Below are 23396 nucleotides of genomic sequence, written 5' to 3'. Positions count from 1 at the left end.
CAGTTTTTGTGTATAGATCATTAACTTTATTGTGAATATATTCAACTACACATACCTCCATTGAGTTTTCTGTCCTTAGAAATACCTTACTTACAGTTTCATACTCCAACCGCTCAAATTACGATCTCAAATGTATTTCCTCTATTTATTTATTTGAAATAGATGATGACATTTTATTTCTACATTCCTTCAAGTGTATAAGGATTATGTCCATTAGCTAACATACTGTGTGTGTGTGCCTATGTATTAATTCACACATGCCACAATGGAGTGATATTACTAGTCTGAAGGACCGTCTGCATGTGTGCATGTGTGTGTATCGAACGTAGGAGTCTAATTAAACTGTAATGATCATGCAGTGCGTCATTAACTGCAGTAATAATGAATTCAGCTCTCGGATGGCTCAGTAACAATCAGGAGACAAAGGAGATGATAATTTTCACCCCAAAGCAACAACAGAACCTGCAGAGCTCATCAGAATTACAATAGATCTGCAGCGGCAAATTACAACACACGATGCTAACATGTTAACCGGCATCCATCATTAAAACCTGACAAAAGAATAACAGCAAGCCATCCCATTTGAGGGAGATTAAATTCTTGGACGGACTGAAAAGCATAAACTCACCTCCTGATGATGCCAATGTCAAATCATTGCTCTCATCCTCATATGTGTACAAGGCCCTGTAGGAAAGAGACAGAGTGTGTCAGTCAGACAGAAAAACAAGTTTCATCTTTATGGACATTACAGTTTCATGTGGCTTGTGTTTGCAGAGGTCTGGATGTAAGTCACAAAGACTTTAGATTTAACTGTTTTATATTCCAGATTAGCATTTTAAACAATTACTCAAAAATTCATCTGCAGATGTTCTAAAAATCAATCAATAATTTTAGAAATGTTGCAAGTAACAAGGCTAACACCAGCATGCTAAATGGAAAATGACAGTGCTAACATGCTGATGTTTAGCACATGTAGTGTTTACAATGTTCTCAATTTGAGTGCTCTAATGCTAACATTTATTAGGACTAAGTACAAAGTACAGCTGGGGCTGATGGCCATTATGGGTTTTGTGCTAATTAGCAAATGTTAGTATGTTAATATGCTAAACTAAGATGGCAAACATGGTAAACACTCTACCTGCTAAACATCAGCCTGCTGTGCATTATCATTGTGATAATGTTAGCGTGCTGATATTAGCATTTAGCTCAAAGCACTGCTAGCATCAGCATGATAGCATTGTCATTATGATAATGTTAGCATGTTGATAACAGCATTTAGTGCAGCCTCACAGGGATGCTAGCATGACTTTGGCATTCACAACACATTACATATACCAAGCATACTCTTGTGCCCAAATCAACTCACAGTAAGTGCATTTAACCACTACTACGTGGACAGCAGTGGTAGTACATGAACATTGAGAGGCAGAAGTTATCAAAAATTTTAAGTGGATCCCTCTCAAACAAGTGTTCAGCGCTACAGAACAAGAGCTTCGAAGTGCTTTCCCGCTTTAAAAACCCCACCTGATCTACATCAACACCTCACACATTAGCAGTATTTGACGCTAATCTTCCTTCAGTGTGTTGTCTGTAAACACTGCAGCTACCAAAAAACACAGCCATGCTGCTTTAGACCATGTGACTCTGCTGAAAACACACATGAACGGACATTAACCTCAGTTAACAAATCAGATTCTTTCTGATGACGGCGAAGTCGACTCCCGTCGTCACCGGACACAAAGCCACACAAAGCTTTTAGGATGACTGCCGGAGCTGCTTTATCTGCCCGAGTGTGCGTCTGTAAGGCAGATTACTTGGTTTGATTAATGACGGTGGGAACTCTGTCTCTGCCTGAATTACACAAACAAGACTTTCATTGACATACAGTAGTCGTCTCCTTAGCCTTAGACTTATTCTAAAACTATAAGCAAGTCAAACCCTCAAAAAGCCCTTTGAGGGAGTGATAACCAGACAAAAAGTCTTCACTTTCTGGTCTCAAGCTTTGGTCTGTCACTTGTGTATGTGTGCAGACCAAACACATGCACTCCTCCTACCACCTCTGTTGCCCTCTCCATCGTCTTTGTTCCAGCACAGCAGACGTAATGACACTCACAGTCACAGCACATACAGCGCGTCCTCACTGCATTATGTAAAATCAACACATCCACACGTATTGACACACGCACACACCTCTGAACTTTTGGGCTCAGGTCAGATGAAGGTGACAGAGATTACAGTTTAGCCAACAGATTTAAACTGTTTGACCTTCTGCTGTGACCCTGCTGGAAAATCCATTAACCCGCAGGCCAGAATGAATTCACTGCAACAAGCCGACAAAGCCCGTAGCCGCATCATCGGATCGTCAAGCTCTCAATGGAGCCGTAAAACCTTTAACACAAGTGGGGGAAAAGGTTGAGGTTGTCCTGAGGGTTGTAACTGAAATTGAAAGGGTTCATCCTCTGTACGGTGGTCTTTTTAGGACATCTCAGACTCTGCAGGTTCAAGTTGGTTCAACTTTCAAGCTTGACTTTTTCAACGTCAGCTGTATTTAGACCAAGCTAAACATCACGTTATTTTCTTTTTATCTATTCCTTCTCTTAGAAACTCTCCCAAACAAAAAATGACTTATCAACCACAATCCAGGATGTTTGTGTACCTTTTTATAGACAAAACTGACAGGAAGTGTTTAGGTAATTTACATGAAATAGAAGTAGCACCATAAAAACACTCCATTACAAGTAAAGGGACAGAAGTACTGGAAACAAAATGTACTTAAAGTATCAAAAGCCTCATTACCTCATTATGTGGAATGGCCCATTAGTGATGTATAACATGTATGTATAACATTACTGGATCATACATGTAAGCAGGAACTGGCAGCTGTCAGATTAATGTAGTGGAGTAAAGAGTACAATATTTTCATATCTTACTTTGCTCAAATCTATTTTTGCAACGATGACGGAGCAAAAGCCAGAACAAGAGGCAGCTTGCAGCAAAGTCCCTGGACACACTTTTTAAAACAAAATCTAGAAAAAAGACCACGGGTACATGATGGAGTGCCTCCCCAAAAACACTGACATGTCCATTTTTAAAGCGCCTCAGCACAGCACTAGCTAACGTTGGCTATGTTCATTTTATCATGCAGAACTTTAATCTTTGATGTTCTGATAATGACACTGGCTTGCAGCTTGTGGTCTGCTGGACTTTTAAACTGATGTTAATGTGATGCCAACATCAATGTAAACGTTACTGCTATAGATTTCATACGTTTCATCCACTGCGCTGTTTTTTCATTATTTTGGCCTGCACTAATAAAACTACTGAAATGGAAGGTAACTTGTATGTTGAGTCATTAGCCAGGTCCTTTTAGCTTTTACTTGAGTTGGTTTCTCAAATAGTAATTTTCACTTTCACTTGAGTCAATGGAAGTAATTGTACTTTTAATTGAGTGTAGATTTTACCTCTCAAGTACCTCTGCAGTGAAGTACAGAAGCTGTAGATGTATTCAGTTACTTCTCAACATTGCTTCTGCAGCATGTGCTCAAATGATGGACCATCTAACAGGTCAGGTGGAGTTCAAGAGGATTTCAGTGCTTCCAGCTATTAAATACTATTTGTACTCTTTCAAAGTCGACGTGCTGTGGGATCATTATTTCTGTAACAGGACCTGCACGAATGCGAAGCAGGGAGCTAAAACTCCTCCTGGATGAATAAAAGATATTTGTGTTGCTCACTCTGATGACGAGTCCCTCTCTATCAAATCAGGAGAAGCCTCCAAAACTGAAAACCAACAGGAAGAGACGGTGATCAAAATGGATTTTTCTACATATTAAATGCCTTCTGGGATTGAGGTTAGAGAAATTACCCTTTAATCTATCAGGGTTTAAACAGGAGATTATAAACTGGAGAGCAGTGCACTGTAGATTATAGAAGATTATTATTACTATAAAACTCTTCACCAGACTCTCAATCAGCACAAAAGCTCTGAGCTCCTGCCTGCGATCACACGCATGTTTCAATGCAGTTTCTGCATGAGTCATTTAAGTGTTTCTATGTCTTCATCAGATAAACTTCAGCTTTGGGCATTTGTTTAAACAGCTTAAAATAACCTCTGCTGAGAAAGTCGGGGAGGAGTCCTGTCAATGCTGGGACTGTTCTAGAATGCACTGAAAAAAGCCAGATTTTATTATTTAGGTACAAGGATTTGTTGGTTTCTGGACAGGAACTGAAGTGCTAGACTTTGACAGCATTTCTCCGTAACAGGACCTGTTCCACAGACTGCCACATCCACTGAGACAAAGCCAACGTCTCCAAACTTTAATGTACAGTATATTATAAACACCTTTTCTCGACTTGAAAATGTCTGAACTTTCCAGCCTGCAGCTGTTTCTGTACGCTAAAATGTCACCATTGAAAAGAAGAAATGAAAGTTGAGTGCAACATCTCCATAAACTAGAGATAAAAGATCAAATGTGGATAAGGTTCAACAAGTGGCTGCATCCGCCTCCATCCCCACAGCAGACGGGCTAGAATGACTCAATTGATCATGTTAATTCATCATCTCTGCTGTAGAGATTCTGGGGAAAAGCACTACAAGGACAGCCAGGATGTAGCTCGCTATGCAGTTAGCCATAATGGCCAACCCGAGAGACGACTTTCTGTGTTTACCTTCAGCTGGACTGTGAGTCTGAGACAAGCATTTGAAGTGATTCATGTTTATTTGGAAAGCTGTAGGAGGCTGACGCAGCTCGTCCTGATATACCTTGTTTTGCACGAGCTCGTGCTTCCCCTGAATCTCTACAACAGAGGCGGTGAGCGCCAAGTCAGCAAGACACATAGAGCCGCAATGGCCACATCCTCGGGGAATAAGGCAGGTTGAAGGGGGGTGGACAAAGGTTCCCTGTTGGACTCCAGTGACGGGACGAGCATCCTCAACCTCTGAGCAAAACTGATTAATTACCTGCAAATTTAATTTAGAGCAAGAAATCCAGGTTTCCTAGTTTATCCTGAACAAATGCAGCTTTGCTGTGTAAGACTTTAAATGAAAGCCCTAACATAAAATTAAAAGTTCGAATAAAATATTATTGCAGCAATGTTGGGATCTTAAAATGGTTTAAGGTGACAGAATAGTGAGATTTTCTGCTTTTTAATAAATGTACAGTTTGCAAACATTGCACACTGCATGTGAAAGAAGTGATGCACTCCTGGAGAACAGCTGCACGTCCTGTGCTGGACGTCCATGCGTCTCTGTGCAGTGTTCGTGTGTGTGTGGCGGGTATTACCAGTCAGGCTCAGTCCAGATGACCTCATGCTGTTTCAGCCTGAAGCTTTAGTCTGTCTGACTTTCTGCTGACCTCACCTCCCCTCCCACCATCCTGTCTGTTTCTGCCGAGTCACCCTCTGCTTCCAAAACCTTTTTCCTTCCCCCTCTCTCTGCCAGACTGCTGATTTCTCGGCTCTTAACATCACCAAAAATCTCCTCTTGTCCCATCAGCTCCGTTTATCCAGCCTCCTTCTTTCAGTCTCACTCTGACTTTCCTCAAAGAAACAGATTAGGCTTCTTTCTACGCACAAAATTTCACTATCATGCTGGGATAAAATCATACGAGAGGTAGCTGGCCACCCACAGGAGCAGCAAATAGACCAGAATGCATTGCAGCAATAACACACAACAGGCAGCAACATTAAGCTGTTCTCCATTCAGTGTGACAACTTCAAACTAATGCTCATGGGAGTTTAGACTCAAGAATTCAGCATTAATTTTACATAGAACTGTGACAAGATCTGTGTATATGAAGTACAACATTAAAGCTGCTCCGATTTCCATTTTGTGATTAAAATTGGGTCAAATTACTGTGTGTGATGTGAAACTTGGAGTGTTAAACCCACAGAAAATTAGCATCTGACTGCAGTTCATCTCCGCTCTGCAGAGTTTCCTACAGCGCTTTGTTATGTCATTTTACAACCTCCAGCTGTACAAAGAACACGCTGTACACCTCCAGCTCGACAACACAGCACAGCACTTAGCTGCTGAACAGACACACATGGTTCTCAGGAGTTGGGGGAGACCTAACTTGAGCTAAAAGAGATTGGACACAAACATCGCATGAATGTTAATACTGTTAATACACATTATCAGTTTTACAAGGTGATAATGTCACTGTCACGTCTACAGCCGGGAACGTTTCCCCCAAGTGTCCAGAAAAATCAATGAATGCAGGTTTGACTTTAACCAAACTGATAACAACAAATCAGAGTCATCAGTGTGGAGGGCTGCTGAAACAAGTTTGTTCTTCATGGATGCTGATGTGGAGTTCTGTAGGAGTTAGTTTGATGAATTTATATTCACTCATATTCGAAATCTGAGATCAAAAGTACAGACAAGAACACAGAATTACACTTCATGTTAATAAATTCTGCAAAATGAATGTAAGTCTATTTTACGAGGTGATTGTGAACATCACACGACAAAAATGATCTTAACAGTGTACTACTACTACTACTACTACTACTACTACCATGACTGTTATAGTTGTAGCAGCATCACAGCAACCCAGCAGAAATTCCTGAAGGCAGAGAAAGAAAAGCTGAGGAGGGGATTATAGATGACAAAAACAAAGAGAGCAAAAGTCAGGGATTAAAAAGATGACAGATAATAAAGACAACAGGGTGTAAAAAGGATGGAAGAAAAGGGGCTGAGAAAGACAGAGGAAGCGTTTAAGATTGAGTGATAGAGAGAGAGAGAGAGAGAGAGAGAGAGAGAGAGAGAGAGAGAGAGAGAGAGCATGTGTGGGTCTCACTCGCTCACTCAAAGCTCTATAAATAATTCCCTTTAAAGTAGACAGCTGTTTATTATTCATATAAAGTCCTCATGACCTAGAAACAGCTCAGTGTGTGTGTGTGTGTGTGTGTGTGTGTGTGTGTGTGTGTGTGTGTGTGCGTGTGCGCACAGCTGGGCACATAAGATGAGGTAGACAAGGAAGAAAGATGAGAGAAGACAAAAACGACAGGAAGAACAAGAAGAATAAAAGAGGAAAAATAAAGCATGCAAAATATAATCAACAAATAAACGATGACGTATCATTAGATTAGATTAGATTAGATTAGATTAGATTAGATTAGATTCAACTCTAGATGATAAATGAACCACTTTATTATGATTATTATGTGGTTGATCCTGTGGTGAACTTCACAAGCTTCATATAGTAAGTTAATAAGTGTTAACATAAGAGTTAAAAAGCAAAAGAAAGAAAACCACAAAGACAGAATAAACATTATTCTGCAGTGTTTTTAAATTGTTTAATCTCTACTTTTTCTGAAGTAAAACATCTGAATCCATGAATGAGTTCAAAGAAAGGGCAGAAAAAGATGATCTGAGAAAGAGAGAGTGAAGAGGTGGTACAAAGGCAGAGGGATGGAGAAGGAGGGAGAGGAGGAGGAGGAGGACAGAGGAAAGAGGCAGGGAGGTTACAAGTAGAGAGGATGAGTAGGAGGAGGAGGAGGAGGAGGAGGAGGAGGAGGAGGGAGAACAAACAGCTAGCAGGATAAAAGATTAGAGGAATAATGAGGGATTCAAGAGGACTCAATTAATCAACTAATCACAAGCGGAGGTCACAATCAAACAAGCTCTCTCTGTATCACCCCGACCTCTGCTGAGTGTCGTTCACACAAGTTTGGCTCGCGGTGATTTTTGCTTCATCTGTTCATGCACACAAGTGTGAGAGAACATCGCATTTTCAAGAAGACAATACATCTTTCTTCATCACTCTGAATAACCAGTGATTTGAACACAACCCACGTCGTCATTAATGACTGCCCGCCTCATTTGAGTGACACGCTAATGATACTGTGAGTTTCATTTTGCACGTAAGGAAAACAACAGGTTGTGCGATAAAACATTATGTTTACGCGCTGGTGTCACACCCTCTAGTGGCCGTTATGAGTAATGACTCCAATCCATCAGTAGCAATGGAGGAAATCAATCAGGTGATGATTAATACAGAGGAAGCCTTCAGATCCTTTATTGAAGTAAAAGTACTAATATCACAGTGTAAAAATACCCCGCTGCAAAGTGCTGCAGTGAAAATGTTCACTGTACTAAAGTAAAAGTATGAAGTATAATCGTTGTAACCACCTCGACCCACCGGAGCTGCAGTTTGCCTTCACTGTCACCGCATCTCGACCCCTCTGAGCACCTGTGGGAAATACACTATATATAGTCTATATGAGCTCAGTTTGTGTGTGTGTGTGTGTGTGTGTGTGTGTGTGTGTGTGTGTGTGCATGTGTGTGTGTTTGTGTGTCTGTGCCCACGCTGCCTTTGATGTGCAGAAGAATCACTGTACTGCTTTCAACTGGAGGCGGTACAACAGCTTTCCTCTCTAATCTGCTCTTATAGGAGTGTGTGTGTGTGTGTGTGAGTGTGTGTGTGTGTGTGTGTGTGTGTGTGTGTGTGTGTGTGTGTGTGTGATTTTCATGAAACTGATCTTTTTATCTTTCTTCAGGTTTCTGTGTGGCTGTGTGATGCTAGCATTGATTTTCATTGACAGCAGTTAGCAGAGCTCTGCTAACATGACTCACTTCAACCAATGGACTTTTATTGTATCTTCAAATGGACTTAGCACTTTACTTGCTATTTATTTTCTTCCTCTTCCTCCTCCTCTCATTTCCTTTCCTCAGTCTCTCTCCTTTCTCTGTAGTCACACACACACATAGCCTATGTAATACTGGTGCACCTTGTGATGCAGCTCACAAACACACACATGAAGCAGACTAGATCTTTTCATCCCTGCCAGTCCATTACAACCACAGGGGTCTCAACAGGAAGACGCTCCAGAGTTATTTGAAGCTGAAACCTGATTCGCACTCAAAATCTCAAATTCTCTGGACCAGTAGGCGACTACCGGAGCCGAACTTCAAATAAAAATACATATTTGAGAAGATTAAACAACAGAATCAGGGAGGAGGGACGATGGCGACATGTTGATTATATGACTGAATAAACACCTCTGTGAGACAGTCTCAACAAACACGAGACAATGTAAACTCAAAATCTGTCTCTTTTATAACAGAACTTCCCTTCAGAAATGTCTCGTTTAAGAGGCCAAAATATGAGCAACCTGGAGCACAAAACTAGCATCTCTAAGCAGAAAGAGAAAAGTATTCTGGATTGATGAGAAGACTCTGAACAGGTGAGACGGGACTTTAAACCACGGGGACATGTGAGACAAGCTGCAGAGACGCCTTCAGCTGCTCTGGAGGAAGACGCTTCACCCCTAAAGCTGCTTTGGATGTGTCTCGTTTCTGCTGTTCCTGTTATTCTGTCCACCCAAAAACAGCCAAGATGAACCGCCCCGCACACCCTGCGGGGAGTGTCACCATGGCAACCGGGCAGCATCGTCCCCCCTCCACCGTTATCTCGGCAACAGCAGTTTGTGACCTGAGGGAAGCGACGATGTAAAGATAGCGAGGGTAGGAGAGGAGGGGGGTGCAGGAGGCGTGAAGGGCAGAGCACACACACACACACACACACCAGGTGAACACAGCACGCAGGGTGTGTGTGCTGGGATGATCCAGCTGGACTCACAGCTTCAGAAGGATCTGCAGACCTGATGCACTGATCTCTGTCTGCAGACTCCCCGTCACACAGCAAGCAGCAGGAGGGTACAGACACACGGTGGTGTCGGATTTCACAACACAAAAACACAAAAACACACACTGCTGTGCTGAAAAGCTGTTCGCAAAAACAAATCTCACCAAACGTTGGTTACAGCATCACAAAACCTGCAATACATTAAAAATCTAGCTTGAAAATTGAAGTAAAAGACAGGATGCACCGTCGCCTTTCACTGCCTCCACCACACAGGTGCACAGCTACACGCAGACTGCAGATGGCGCTGCTGATTTTACCTGCTTCAGATGCAGCCGGGCAGGTCTTATCTTCAGGCTGAGGGGGCTCACAGAGTTCCTAACTAAGAGTAGATGGCTGTGGCTATTTCCTGGAAGCAGTAGGTGCCAGAGAGGACTCTAGGAAATAGCCAGAGCCAAAGGGTCTCAGCTTCCTTCCTACTCAGCCCAAACGAAAGCATGAAAGCCTCCAACAGTGTAACACACTCATCAGTGCTGTGTGACGAAGGTTAGCTTGTTTGAAGCAGTGCGAGTGGTGACTGATTAACACATTTTCTCTCATTGTTCAGAGAATTCTTCAGATTCTTCAACACTTCCTGTATATACACAAGAACACAAAGAGAGCGCCTGGAGGCTTCAGGGCCTCACGCAGAGACAGAGACAGTTGTGTAGCCTTCATCTTAATCTAAAGCCCTGCTGCTTGTGGCAGCAAACACATCTTATTCAGTGCCAAAAACTACTAAAGATTGATGCCCGGCCTTATCTGTGCTAGCATGCTACAAGCTAACGGACGGTTTCTAAAAGCAGACTGGGTTTTGAAGGTTATTATTTTGGATATTTCAAAGTGTTGCATGTTCAAGAAGTGGGCCAAAGTGTCAAAATTGGCATTTTATGCAGTTGTTTCTGATTGATCATTTTATCAGCAACAGGGGAGATCGACCTGTCCACTATTTTCAGGCCAAGGTCACAGTCACTGAAATATGAAAGTAATGATCGCTTTGTCAACGAGTAGCTGTTTGGAGGACTGAGTCCAACTTTGAGGTTAATAAGAGAAACTCAATGAGTTTAAGAACAGGGCCCAATCAGTGATGCAGATTTCACCGTTTTAACAACATCAAATCTCTCTAAAGGACTCAGTAATTTGGATGTTTAATAAATCAGTTTTGCTCCTGAAGCTCCAAGCGTGTAAGAACTGCACCAGTTGCCATGACAACTCGATGGAAATTGGCCTAATTTGCCAATTTGTAGAGGTTAGAGAGGCGTTTAAGGTACCACAGTGCAAGTACACAACGAGGCAACAAAGCTGCCAGAGTTTAAGGTTCAGATCTTTCCGGCCTCTCGGCCTCACGTCACCAGACGGCTGATTTCACAAAGCTTTGTGCTGCTGCGAGCCGCTGTCGGGCTGTCGGTCCCTTCCAGCCAGCGAAGACAAAACACGAGACAGGAGCGACCGCCGAGACTCGTTTAGGAAGGAACGGCAGATAAAGTCGAGTCAGCAGTGAATCACGAGACATCAGCAGAGTGAATTAAAGAGAGATGTGAGCACGCTGTCGTGAGGTCACTGCTGGTCAAGCTCTAATGTTTCCACCAAAACACGTCATGCAAGTAAATCCTACCATGCTGTAAAAATGTTGCGTAAGATTCCCTTTAACTTCTCACATAGAGGTAACAGTGGCCATGAAATTAACCTTGTGCAATGAAACCAAACACTGCAGTAAACTGCGTGGAGCAGCATGAAAACAGACTGTGATCAGATTCAGAACTGTAGCCTGTGCAGCGTTTCTCTCGGTTATTTGTCCAAATTCAAAAGCGAAGCACGCTTTGTTCCCCAACACAAATCCAATATTTATCCCCGGGTTTGAGAGTTATGGATTCCTCCTGGGTTTTTAATGGCCGGAGGGAAAAGAAAAATATGTGCGGTTAGAGAGATACTCAGAGCAGAGACTGTAGATACAGACAAAGAGCTGCGAGGACAGAAGCAGGCAGACAGCGAGCGCTGTGAGACGGGAGAGAGGGAACTATGGGGGATGATTAAGCATGCTGGCAATCACTCCTATTCCTGTGGTCGGATAACGTAGCTTGATTTATTGAGCAAGAAACCTACATGGTGACTTAATGCGAAAGAAATGAGGCAGACAGACATGAGGACGGAGAATTATGGGTAATGTTTCGGGGGGAGCGGAGGAGGGCATTAGAGAACAGCAGTGACTCCTGTTCCTGTCGGTCTGGGAATGTAGAAATCTGCACGCCGATCCGATGAGTGAGTGGTGTGATGGGAAAACAAGATGAGTAATCTGCAGCCAAGACAGCGCCACCACAAGGCTGCAATGCTCATTACAGACCACAAAACGGCTGGAAGCAGAAAAACAGAGAAGAAAAACCGTATTATTTATAACTGTTTGCACAAAACTGCAAAGTTTGACCTGCAGGTGGCGCCAGAGGAAAGCTTGTGTTGTTATCTGAATCAAAATTGTTTGTCATCTGTTCTGTGGCCATTTTAGGACTCAGCTTGTCAGGCTCAGCTCCACACTGTCAGATCAGATGACTGTTAGCACTGAAGCCCAGCTGAGCTCGGATGAAAGCTAAGCTAACTACACAATGCTAATGAAACAGAGCTCGTACAGGAGGACGAGGTTCGCAAGATGGAGTACAATTACTATGTTACCATGCACACAATATATCTTATATTGGCCCGAATGATTTAGACCTGCCCCTTCAAAGAGTGTTGCATTATGGGTAGAGTACAGGAGTTTCTGACAGCTTGTGCCAATGTTTTGGTGGAAATACTTTTTTTAGTGACAACAAGTTGAACTCTGACGTCTTTACTGCAGAACCAGACCAAATCATCTGTCAAGCTGCCAAAAATGATGACTGAAGAGGAGGTCTGAAAAATGCTAAAAGGGAAATGCACCGCTTAGTGGACCAAGCCCTTTACAAGGTTGCTTCTCATTCACTCATCTATACGCCGATGGTGGCGGAGCCCACTGGCCACTGGGGCGACTTGGGGTTCAGTGACTTGCTCAGGGACACTTCGACGGGTTAGTTATTCTGCATCCATCCATGTTGAACATTTTGCACTGACAGACTGGCAATGCCTCCTTAAAAATAACCATTAAGAGATAGAATCACAGAGGATACGTATGAGGTAATATTATGACACCAACAGTGGAAGGACAAAGGACAGAGAAAACAAAAGAGGGTGGAAGAAAGAGAGCAGCATTCCTCTTCAGCAAGTCAAGAAGAGAAGGAGAAGGGCAAAAGGATGGCTTGAACATGAGTCTGCATGTGTCTGGGCCTGCATTAAATTATAATGAGGGGAAGAAGAAGTGGTCTCTAGTAATGGCTTCCCTCGAGTATATCATCATTGCACTCGTCTGTGGTGCAGAGAGAGGTGGAGGGTGAAAATTAATGTGATATTACAGTTATTTGCAGTTTGAGGTACGGAAGAGGATGAATTTTTCAATCCAAGAAAAAAAATCATCCATAAAAATATCAAATAATCCATACCACTTCTCACTAAAATAACATCAAATAGCACAGTAACTGGAGCAGGCCATTTTAATCTATGTCTGAGCTTTAAGAGGCGTTTTAGTCTTGGACAGGGTTCATACTCTGCGTTCTGTCAGTAACTTCATTATCGCTGTGGTGCAACACAAAACTACACAAACATGGTAAAACAGTGTATTTAACAGAGATTTCCTGAAATGTGTTCCAGGTAGTTTCAAAGTTTTCAATAACAAAAATATCCCTACTCTGATCAATTAATGATGAAGACAAACTCTGAATTTTTAAATATCCTCTAAATGCAAGCAAAATGAAATCTAGTCTCAAACTGGGACGATGTGATCAGGCACATTTCTGCCAGCACTACAACAGCATTCAAGGTCTATATCCAGCTCCAGCTGCAGGTCGCTTTTCTGAAATATATCTCAGAGGCAGAAATACTGTATGTACTGGAAATCTGTTGAAATACACTGTAGGTAAAACACATATACTTAAAAACGTTATTTCCTGTTCCTTTGTTTCCATACAAGCAAACGCACTGACAGATCATGTCTGCTCTCTGAGAGGTTATCCAGCGGTCACATCTCAAGCTGGATCCACGTTAGCAGTCTGACACACATGCTTTTACCCAGCAACAGAGGCCGAGGGTGGTGTTTCAAAGGACGCTCAGTCGAATCTACTTCCTACTCTGAAAACAGATGTGGCCCAAACAAGCTTCCAAAATGAGTCTATTATCCAGGAGAAATCATTTGCAGAAGTCGCTGTTGTCCTTGTGTGTGTTCCATTATTCCTCCTCTGAACATGAATAATATATATTTATCATCTAAATCAAAACTCCAGTGTCTGTATACCAGCCTGGAGACCGAGTCTGAAGCTTTATGTGTTTGATGTCATAGAAGAGGGGGAAAAAAGGCTTTTTCCAAACAAAGGCCCTCAGTGCAGGAGTCAAAGTGCAGCAGAAAGATGAAATATGAGCATCAGAGTAATCTTCATCTGGATCTGACAGAGTTCACGTCCTTTATCCAGAGTCTGCCGACATCGACGACTCTGCTGCAGGCGTCTCCCGTCTCACATCTCTGCTGTCCTACATGCTCATGGCTAATAAGGGCTTCACCAGATGGAAAGTGGTTATCTTGCCAAACCAGTAGCTGCTGAGGCAGAAAAATGACTGGGGAAACATTTTCCATCAATACTCAAGAATCTGGTAAGCAAAGCAGCGGGCTTACCGCTCGTCTAACTGTCTGCCTCCATGTTTGGCAGTGGGTTCTTTGTAGTGTTGAGATTGGGAAAAGGCTGACTTGCAATTGATTTTTAAAAGGAATACTGCCGAGATCAGCAGATATGTTGTCTGAAAGAGAACACGAACAATAGCAGCAATATCCCAAAAGCCTGAGAGACGGCACATTAACGTGGGTTCTTCATTCGTTGAACGAATTGTCACTTCTGGAAGTGCTAATCTGAGGCCCAAATTTGTTGAATGTAATTACAGCCGCGCTTTCCACTTGGCAACGGTGATGAAAACGGAAAGAATAGAAAGATAAAACACAAGCTCGAGGTCACCTTGTTATGACATTTGGGTAAATACAATAAAAGGTTGAGTTTCCTGAAAAGGAAGCTGAAACTGACAAGAAACAGTTTGGTGTCAGAGTTGCGTAGCGATGCTTCTCGTTACTAAACCTTAAGTGAAAATGTTTACAGGCCTCCCGAAACTGAAATGAAACCAGCACAAACAAAATAGAGAAGTTAGATCTAACTTTTACAAAGTGACACCGAAAAAAAAAGGAAATTAGTTTAAGGCATCCTTGATGTGAATCTGCTTTAACAGTAGAGAAACACAGTAACAGAAGGATGTGGACCATTACATGAGTGCACCAGTAGAGAGGCAAGAACCACAATGTGGGACCTTAGATTCCTTAATTTCTGCAGGTCAACCCTGAGAGTAAACAGTCTAGAGTCAACACTCTAAGGCTGCATTTGAAACCGCCTACTACACCAGCAGTATGCACTGATTTGTCCAAAATGTAGCATGCAGTATGCAAAGAAAAGCAAACTCTTCAGTTGACGTATTTTATTAAACTTATGCAGCTATTGACAAGAACACGAACAAAAACACGATCAGCCAGCGAGTTCTGGGAAAAGGTTCCCCTTGATTGGAGGGTTAGGTACAGTAATTTCCCATTTCTCAGGTAAACCTTCTGGAAAATCATGAAAATTGGCATCTATGATTTCTTTTATTTTAGAGCTTAAGGGGGTGGTACACAGTAGTGGTTCTGCAGGTTTCAGTATCTTGGAGGACGTTTGATAGTCTCTGTCTACGTAGGTTCTAGGCTGTTTTTCATGCCCTGTATTGTGGACTGTTTGTCTATCAAAGAACTGCAGATCGTCAGTTCTGCAAACACAGTTTAGATTATTCACTTCACAGAGTTCTGGCATTTTCTTCACAGACCTCTGTAATATCCTGGCATCTCTGGAGATTTGTAGAATAATGTTTTACGATATAATTGCACGTCCTGGTAGAAGAGAGAGAAAACCGGTCCAGAAATTCACTTCTGGAAGATAAGCCTGGAGGACCATCAATCACCATACAGCATACAACAGTGTTTACATTCCAGAGCTCCAGAAGGTTTCAGAGGGGTTGTTTAGTAGAGATCAGAAGGGTCTAGAACCTCTATGAGCTGCAAGCAGTTTCCAAAGATCTGCCAGAGAGGTGGAGAAGATTTACTGATCAGGGTCAGGGTCTGGGTCGGGGGTTAACCCGAACCCTGATCCTGTCGCACAGATCTAGAACGTTTGTCAGCTAGTCATTTTGATGTCTTCAATGCTTGTCACTAGATTATTGCACTGTTCATTTGATGAAGAGGTCTCGAATGCTTCCGAGTCAAAACAGTTGAGACTGTTTGCCAGCGAGAGAGGTCTCAAACGTTGATCTACCAAAGACGTCTCAAGACATGTTGGCTGCTGAAGAGCCCGGGCATATCGGAGAGGTCCAGAATGTGTATTTGCCATGGAAAGTTTATTTTCCAAAGAGGTTTAGGATGTCTGACAGAGACCGAAACTGTTGGTCTAGATGTCGGTCAGCCATAGAGGTCTACAGTCTGTATCTGGCACTGAAGTCTACAATGAGTCAAAGCATCTATACATTTAGCAACCAGAGTCTAGAATATTCACTGTTTGTGCCCAAGACATCTTCAAGATCTGTCGGCCAGAAAGGCCTAAAATGTTTACTAGAAGTCAACAGTGTTTATTCACTAAATGAGGTCTGGAAGGAAAGGTCCAAACTACAATGTTTCTCTGCCATTTCAGACAGAAGTACGTTTGTTTGTCCTACAAGTCCTCAAACGCTGCCTTTGTGGAGAGAGACAAAGTGTTGCAGAGGGACAGGACAGTCAAAACAGCCTCAGCTGTGGCCCAAAGTCTGTCACAGCGACTTAGTCAGCACAATGGAGTTTTTTCTTGTTCTGGGCCCTTAGGACATATCACACACACACACACACACACACACACACACACACACACACACACACACACACACACACACGACATATCACCATCCCTTCCCGGGTCCATGCACACTCGCCCTAATCAGCTCTCCAGGGACAAGAATGAGGGTTTAGGTTTGTGTGTGTGAGTCCCAGGACTCAGAGGTCTGGTTGAACACTGACTCAGCAAGAGAGGCAGCGGTGACAGACTTATAAAACTATGCACAACACACACACACACACACACACACACACACACACACAAACTTTCTCCGATGATGTCACAGAGGCGTTGTATTGTTTCCAGGGTTTCATTGAGTATTCAGTATTCATCCTTCCTCAGTCTACTCATTCTCTCCTCTACTCTGAAAAATGCAAAAGTGCCTCAAGGAGAAGTGAGGATACCAGTCATTATTCCAGAAATAGCCCAAACACCCTGACAGAGGAGTTCAAATTCCCTGCTTAAGATTCTGCTCGATGCTGAGCGGCACAAGTCTGTCCCTCTAAACACAGAAGAGAAGGTAATTCAATATGTGCAATTGGTGCAGCAGTTGGGATACAGGTAGCAACGCCATAAACATGCTTGAGGCAAAGATGCGGCTGCTGATGCTGCAGAGTAGGTAATGAAAAACAGGGAAAAGTTTACGCTGTGCTGGGAGCATATAACAACGCCTCACTTGGACAAACAGGAGCCTGCGTTATGAAGACGGGATGTCGGGGAAACTAAAGCTATAGATTTTACATTATTAGTGTATTTTGTGCATTAGCAGTGTATTTTGTGTATGAGGAAAGGAAACACAGGAGGAATCAAGCTCCAAGCGTTTCAACATGACACGTTTGCCAAAAGCTTGATGAGTGGAGACCAACACCTGCTCTTCTACTGGACTGGTAATTGGCTGATTAGCTGCAGGTGTGCAGAATGACTTCCTGACACAAAGAAAGCGACCTAACTCTCATTAGTGCATTTTACTGCACACAGTGGCACAAACTGTTGCATAAAACCTTACACATAAATTATCACATATCCAAGTGTGATAAAAACATAATGTTGAACTTTGTTAGGCTTGTTTTTAGAGATAAAACAGTAGTTCTGCATAGAACTTTTCTTTTTCTGAAGGGTCTCTGTCTGTCTGTGTGTCTGTCCACCAGGTTCTTCCAGACTATAACAACTATAAGATAGATTTACATTGAAATGGGAGAAAATATCCATGGTGACTGAATCCTAATGACTTTTCTCGTGTCAGCAGCAGGTCAAACTTTCAACTTGTCCAAAACTCTTTATGATCATAAACCTTCAGCCCCAGCTGTACTTCACATCACACTACTTCACATCCATGACAACATCAACAATATCCAAAAAATCTACATAAACGACAAACGGTGCCATAAATATTATTTTAAAAAATGTAAGTTTAACCGTTCTGAACACATGAAGACTGTTTCTTACATCTCTCAAGCTCATTTTTCACATCTTTGCTCAGCCAACACCACATAATTTACCATAAACTCTCACAAATGACTTCATGTTGTTCATGCTGATCAGTGCTCGCACCATCTTCACACAAACGAACCGTGTAATACTGCCACACACACACACACACACACACACACACACACACACACACATCTTAATGCTTTGGTGGCCAAATACTACTTTTATTTTTACTAAACCTTCACCTGTCTGACCCTTTATTAATCATTTTTTTAAATAAGCATCCCCATCCTCGGAGCTACTACTCGATGTGCCACTATGAAAACATGCAATGAGTTTTACTGAAAATGAATTTGTTCAAGCCTCGAGGTGTTTTAGTAGAGCTCTTCAAACACTTCACAGCAGACGCAGACTTTTAAAAGGTCTGAATGTCCTTTGGGAAGTATGTTTTCACACATTGTTTTTGTCATTTTGATGTTATATACCACTGCCAGGTCGTTCCTGCCTGGACTTTGCATGGGGGCCACAGCAGCTTTCACAGCGCTGCTTTGTGTGCCCGACGGGTTACAATGGACTTCCTGTGGCTGTGGAGCCGCCGTCTCCTCTGCACCAATCAGAGCTCAGCACTGACCGACACAGCGTCCAGCACAATATTGGGCCGTTGCCATGTGAGCAGAGGACGAGTGTAAACAGGAGGGCAAACAGAGAATGTTTGGACGGACGAGGGGACGTTTGACTGGGACCTGATGGTCTGCAGAGATAGACCAGGCCTCTGAAAACAAACTACAAGCTGTTTCTCCTCTAAGACATTTTCTCTGAACTGATGAAGGAGCCTGAAACGAGTTGTTTCCTCCTCTCCATCATTCCTTCTGTTTGTGGTAAACATGGTGAACCTTTACTACACGTAGCACGTTTGAGCATTTCTTTTTTTAATGTGTCACGCCCTCGACGAGGCGCCAAGCCACTCGGGGCCGATGACCTCCTCTCCGAACACTCCTTCTGTTACCTGCCTGGAAAGCTCAAAGTGAAACAACAGCGACCGTGGATCCCTGCCGTGCTCGTGCAGCAGACTGACCGCTCGTGACCCGCACTGCAGCGGCAAATGTCGAATATCATTCCTGACATTCCTGCTGAGTTTTCCTGGTCAGTGAACGTCTTTCAGACCTCCTCCTCTGTTTCACTGACATCACACATCGCCCTCACTATCAGAGCTCTCCTGTTTACTCCACCGTCCACAGAGCGAGATACAGCTAAAGGAGAGAAACAGCGGCTTGGACAGACATCAGGGGATCTGTAACCTTTCAAAGACAACCGCCTGAGAGATGAGTGTCAGTGTCATGAATTATAGGGAAAATAGCTTTTGGAGGAATGTTCTATCTTTGTTTTAGTAATTCATGTTGCACTTCATCGTCCTGAGTCGATAAATCTCCGTCTGAAAATGTTTTTAGCGACTTTAGTATCGTTATCAATGAAACTACACATTTCTTCTTCTGTGTTATTTCTTTTTTTAAATCAGTTCCAGTAGAAGAAGAAAGATGCCAAAGTGCAACAGCGTCGAGGGTCGGAGTGATTGTGTTTCATCTCTGGACTAATTAAGAAACATCATTATTTTCATAACTGTAATTAATTGTACTGTTGGTTCTGCTGTTGTTCTTCTAATTATTATTGGAGAACCCTTGCTGATTCCCCTCCAGTGAATCATGATCTCAACAGTCTGGGTTCCTTTCTCTTGGTGACTGAAAACGTTCTTCATACTTCTACATCTTCATCCCTTCATTCATTGTGAATGAGTGAAAAGCTGCATGTTCTGATGCAGTTATTGTTAGCATGCCTGCCTGAAACTTTGATGAAAATTCTCTTGATATTCTATATTCTTGGCAATAAATCAGATAAAAAGACCAAACCAACAATGTGTTAGCCCGTCGTCCATAGTTCGACCCTGAACTCTCCGGGGCTCTCAGCTCCAAACCCCTTCGTTCCCACTGCAGAGACAAATCCTTAAAATCACCTCATAAATCCATAGTTTTATTTTTAATAGTTTAATAGCTCAGCTGGTCACCGTAGCTTTTATCAAACGTTGCTCCAACAGGAGAAAATTGTGCATTTGTTGGGGACTATTTTCAGCGGTGGATTAATTCACACGTGGCGCTCCAGTGCAGTGGCTTGTAATCCCACAGACTCGTCTTGTGACCCCCACATTTGGTGCTCTGGATATATCAGGCTTTGAAACACACACAATACTCGTTAGCAGATACATTTGACTTTTAATCTTCTATCTTTTTAAACCGGGTCTTTGTTCATGTAGATGCTGCATCATCTGGCTGTGGGTAGTAGCCCCAAACAGAGACGTCTGTGTAGTGGAAGCTGATCCCCAGACACACACACACACACACACACACACACACACACACACACACACACACACACACACAGACCCCCTTGTGAGTTGTGATCGAACAGTCTCTGGTGGTTGGTCGTTGTGGGCTGTCGGCCAGCGAAGCCTTTCATCCTGCCTCCCTCTCTCTCTCTAATGCATTCCCTATGTCTCTCTGCCTCCTTTTCATGCTCTCCCTCTCTATTTAAAACACACACACTCCATTTTCCTGCCTCTCTACATCTCCATCTCCCGCCCGCTCCACCTCCTCTCGTCCTCTCTCTTTCTCTCTCCATCTAATTTCCGGTGTGAATGCGAGGACGGACGGCGACGCGCCAAAGTGACCCACACATCACAAGATCACACGCACAAACACACATAAATAACCACACACACAGAGTACGCTGATGCTGAATGTGAAGTAGGTCAGATGACATGTGGCTGGACACATTCACACACTGCAGCAGGAGGGGCAAATTAAAATACATTTGAATAAACATATTTAACGTACTGTAGATGTGACAGAGCTTTAACTGGAGCGAGAGGCTGGAAAATGACATGTAGGACATCTGAATCCCCAGAGTTTCTCCCCTAAAATGGATTTCTTGGTCAAATGGATAAACTGCTGAAAAACATCATTATGTAATGTGACGTAAATGCTCCACTGAGGACCACAGTATTTATAGCAAAGCAGAACCAGAGCAGATTTGCATTCGAAAGGTTGCTTTTCTTTTGTTTTCTTTTAATTATGAATTTTTAGCCACACTACCAGCTTTGCTCCAGGGAGGTAATGTTAATGTGCAGGTCGATCTACCACTTTGGTCAGCACTGATTATCATGATATTTGTACAGATGTTCTTGGATCTCATACGGTGAATCCTACTGATTTCGGTGATCCTCTGACTTTTCATCTGATGCCATCATCAGGCCAAAATTATACACATTCCCATCAACCTCGGCAGAACCTCCACCAACGATGTGTGTAAAAGGGTGAGAGGCAGAATTGTAAAGTGCTTTGTCCATTAAGGAAGACATGTTCTACATAAATGCAGTCCATTAGTGTTTACTGGTAATTAGCTCATGTTAGCACGCTAATGTACTAAACTAAGATGGTGAACACTGCACTGTCACAGTGGCTGGGTTTCCATCCAAACGTATCACAAATTTTAACCAAACATTCAGAAGACTGTCAAGAGAAAATGACATAAAATGTAGAAAACACAACAGAAATAAGACATTTGTTTGCTTCATGTTTAATTTCTAATGTGAAACTTCACAATGACTCGAGCGTGTTCGCATGCCGAAGCTCAGCCTTGCAGAACCACTAGACTCTCAGATTTGCTCTTCACCACAGAAATACAGGAGTCTCCTGGATAATTTATTATGTTATTGCAATTGGCTATAAATTTTTTAACTTTTGTTTCTGACAAATTACATTTTTCATGCATGCTAGTTGCACTGAGAAGCACTAAATACTGCAGTACCTACAAGTCCAGTTGGCCTCTGGACACACAAAAAAAATGTCATTTTCAAAACACACTACAGTTCCTGAATTGATCTAAAATGTAAATGTAAATGTGTGAAGTTACTAAATTCATCTACCAGGGCTCAATCAGCAGTTTAAGATCGCTTCTTTGAGCTACATGACGAATGCTAACTGCTAAACAATCACTACCTCAGACAATGTGTTGACTGGTGACTTCTTTCAGACACTTCACTTTGTCATCAGTAACTTCAATTTGGAAGCAAATCTGATTCCTTTGACTAAATCTGCTGATGTGCAGACACACAACTTTAAGTTCGGCTGACATGATCTTTCTACATTAACGAGGCTTTCACGTCTCTTCCCTCCTTCTGTAAAACCACCCAGCGAAATGATGTCATGCTCCGGGGAACAATTGAACACACATATAATGGGGATTTGGTGCACACACACATTATCCACTGCAGGCCTGATCTCATCCCCAAACACAAAAGACTGACATCTACCAAAAATCCACTTTCTACAGATGAATTTTGTGGCTTTTTGTTCACTGGGTGTGAGCGAAGGGAGACTCCATTTTCTAAAATTTGATTCTCTTCAGCTTGAGAAGTTCTGAAGGACTGTTGTTATTACAATGTGCAGACTGAAGCCAGCATCTGCTCCTCACTCAGATCTGTCGTCAATGTTACTTATTGTTTGATCAGACAGATTGAAATCAAACCTTGGCCAATTCTGCCAGATGTTTAATTATGTAAAATTAAAAAAAAAAAAGTGATTAGACAACAGTTATCATTTGAGAACTGTGGCTTCTTTTATTAAACAGAAAAAGGGTTTTGTATAAAAAATGTATAAACTCAGGCATTTTAATTTATTGACTCTAGTATTGAATACTTTTGGTGCTACACGGGTTGAAAATTGTGTATGTGCATATCTAAAAACAACCACAAACAATACAATTACTGGCAAAGGACATTCATGTTGCGTTCAGGGAACCATCCAAATCTGAACTAGAAGTGTTTTCTGATATTTTCCTTATTTGTCCTTAATGGTAAATTGCAGGGACGTAACAGCTCTTGCTATACAAAACATTCGTGTATCATGCTTCCAATGAGCAGTACAAACTCAGCTCAGCTTCCCTGTACCAACATGGCAGCCATTCCCCAGGAATCACCGGAACTCTATTCACCTCGCACACAAACAAGCACACAAATCCTGACGTCACATAAATAAGCAGCTCTGGTTCCCTCTGCGTTTTCAATTTAAATGGTGTTTTAAGAGGATCTCCATCTAGGTGGGCGTTTCAACATCTATCCATGTCACGTTTTATTGACTACAGGTCATTAAATTCATTACTGAACTGATTTAATTGAAAGAAATCTGTGCTATAGGTTCAAGCATGATATTCTCTGCACAGGTAAACACAGTGATGGAGAAGCTGTGTGAAGGTTTTATACTAAATAAAGATGGAAACATATTTGGGTAACATATCTCAACAAAGG

At 42.4% G+C, this 23396-nt stretch overlaps 1 protein-coding gene across 3 annotated transcripts in view; it reads right to left on the bottom strand.

Annotated features, from left to right (window-relative positions):
- The window catches only part of dbn1 (drebrin 1), a 103861-nt gene that overhangs the window by 23199 nt on the left and 57266 nt on the right, over positions 1 to 23396 (bottom strand). For all 3 annotated transcript variants that reach the window (XM_076751420.1, XM_076751418.1, XM_076751419.1), the window contains exon 2: positions 629 to 684. In XM_076751420.1, coding sequence (XP_076607535.1) covers positions 629 to 684 — 56 coding nt within the window. The remainder of the gene's footprint in view (positions 1 to 628; positions 685 to 23396) is intronic.

Source organism: Chaetodon auriga, chromosome 15 (assembly GCF_051107435.1).
Source record: "Chaetodon auriga isolate fChaAug3 chromosome 15, fChaAug3.hap1, whole genome shotgun sequence".
Classification (NCBI taxonomy): Eukaryota; Metazoa; Chordata; class Actinopteri; order Chaetodontiformes; family Chaetodontidae; genus Chaetodon; species Chaetodon auriga.
The sequence above is the reverse complement of the archived record's forward strand: the minus strand, read 5'-3'. Positions and strand labels throughout refer to the sequence as shown.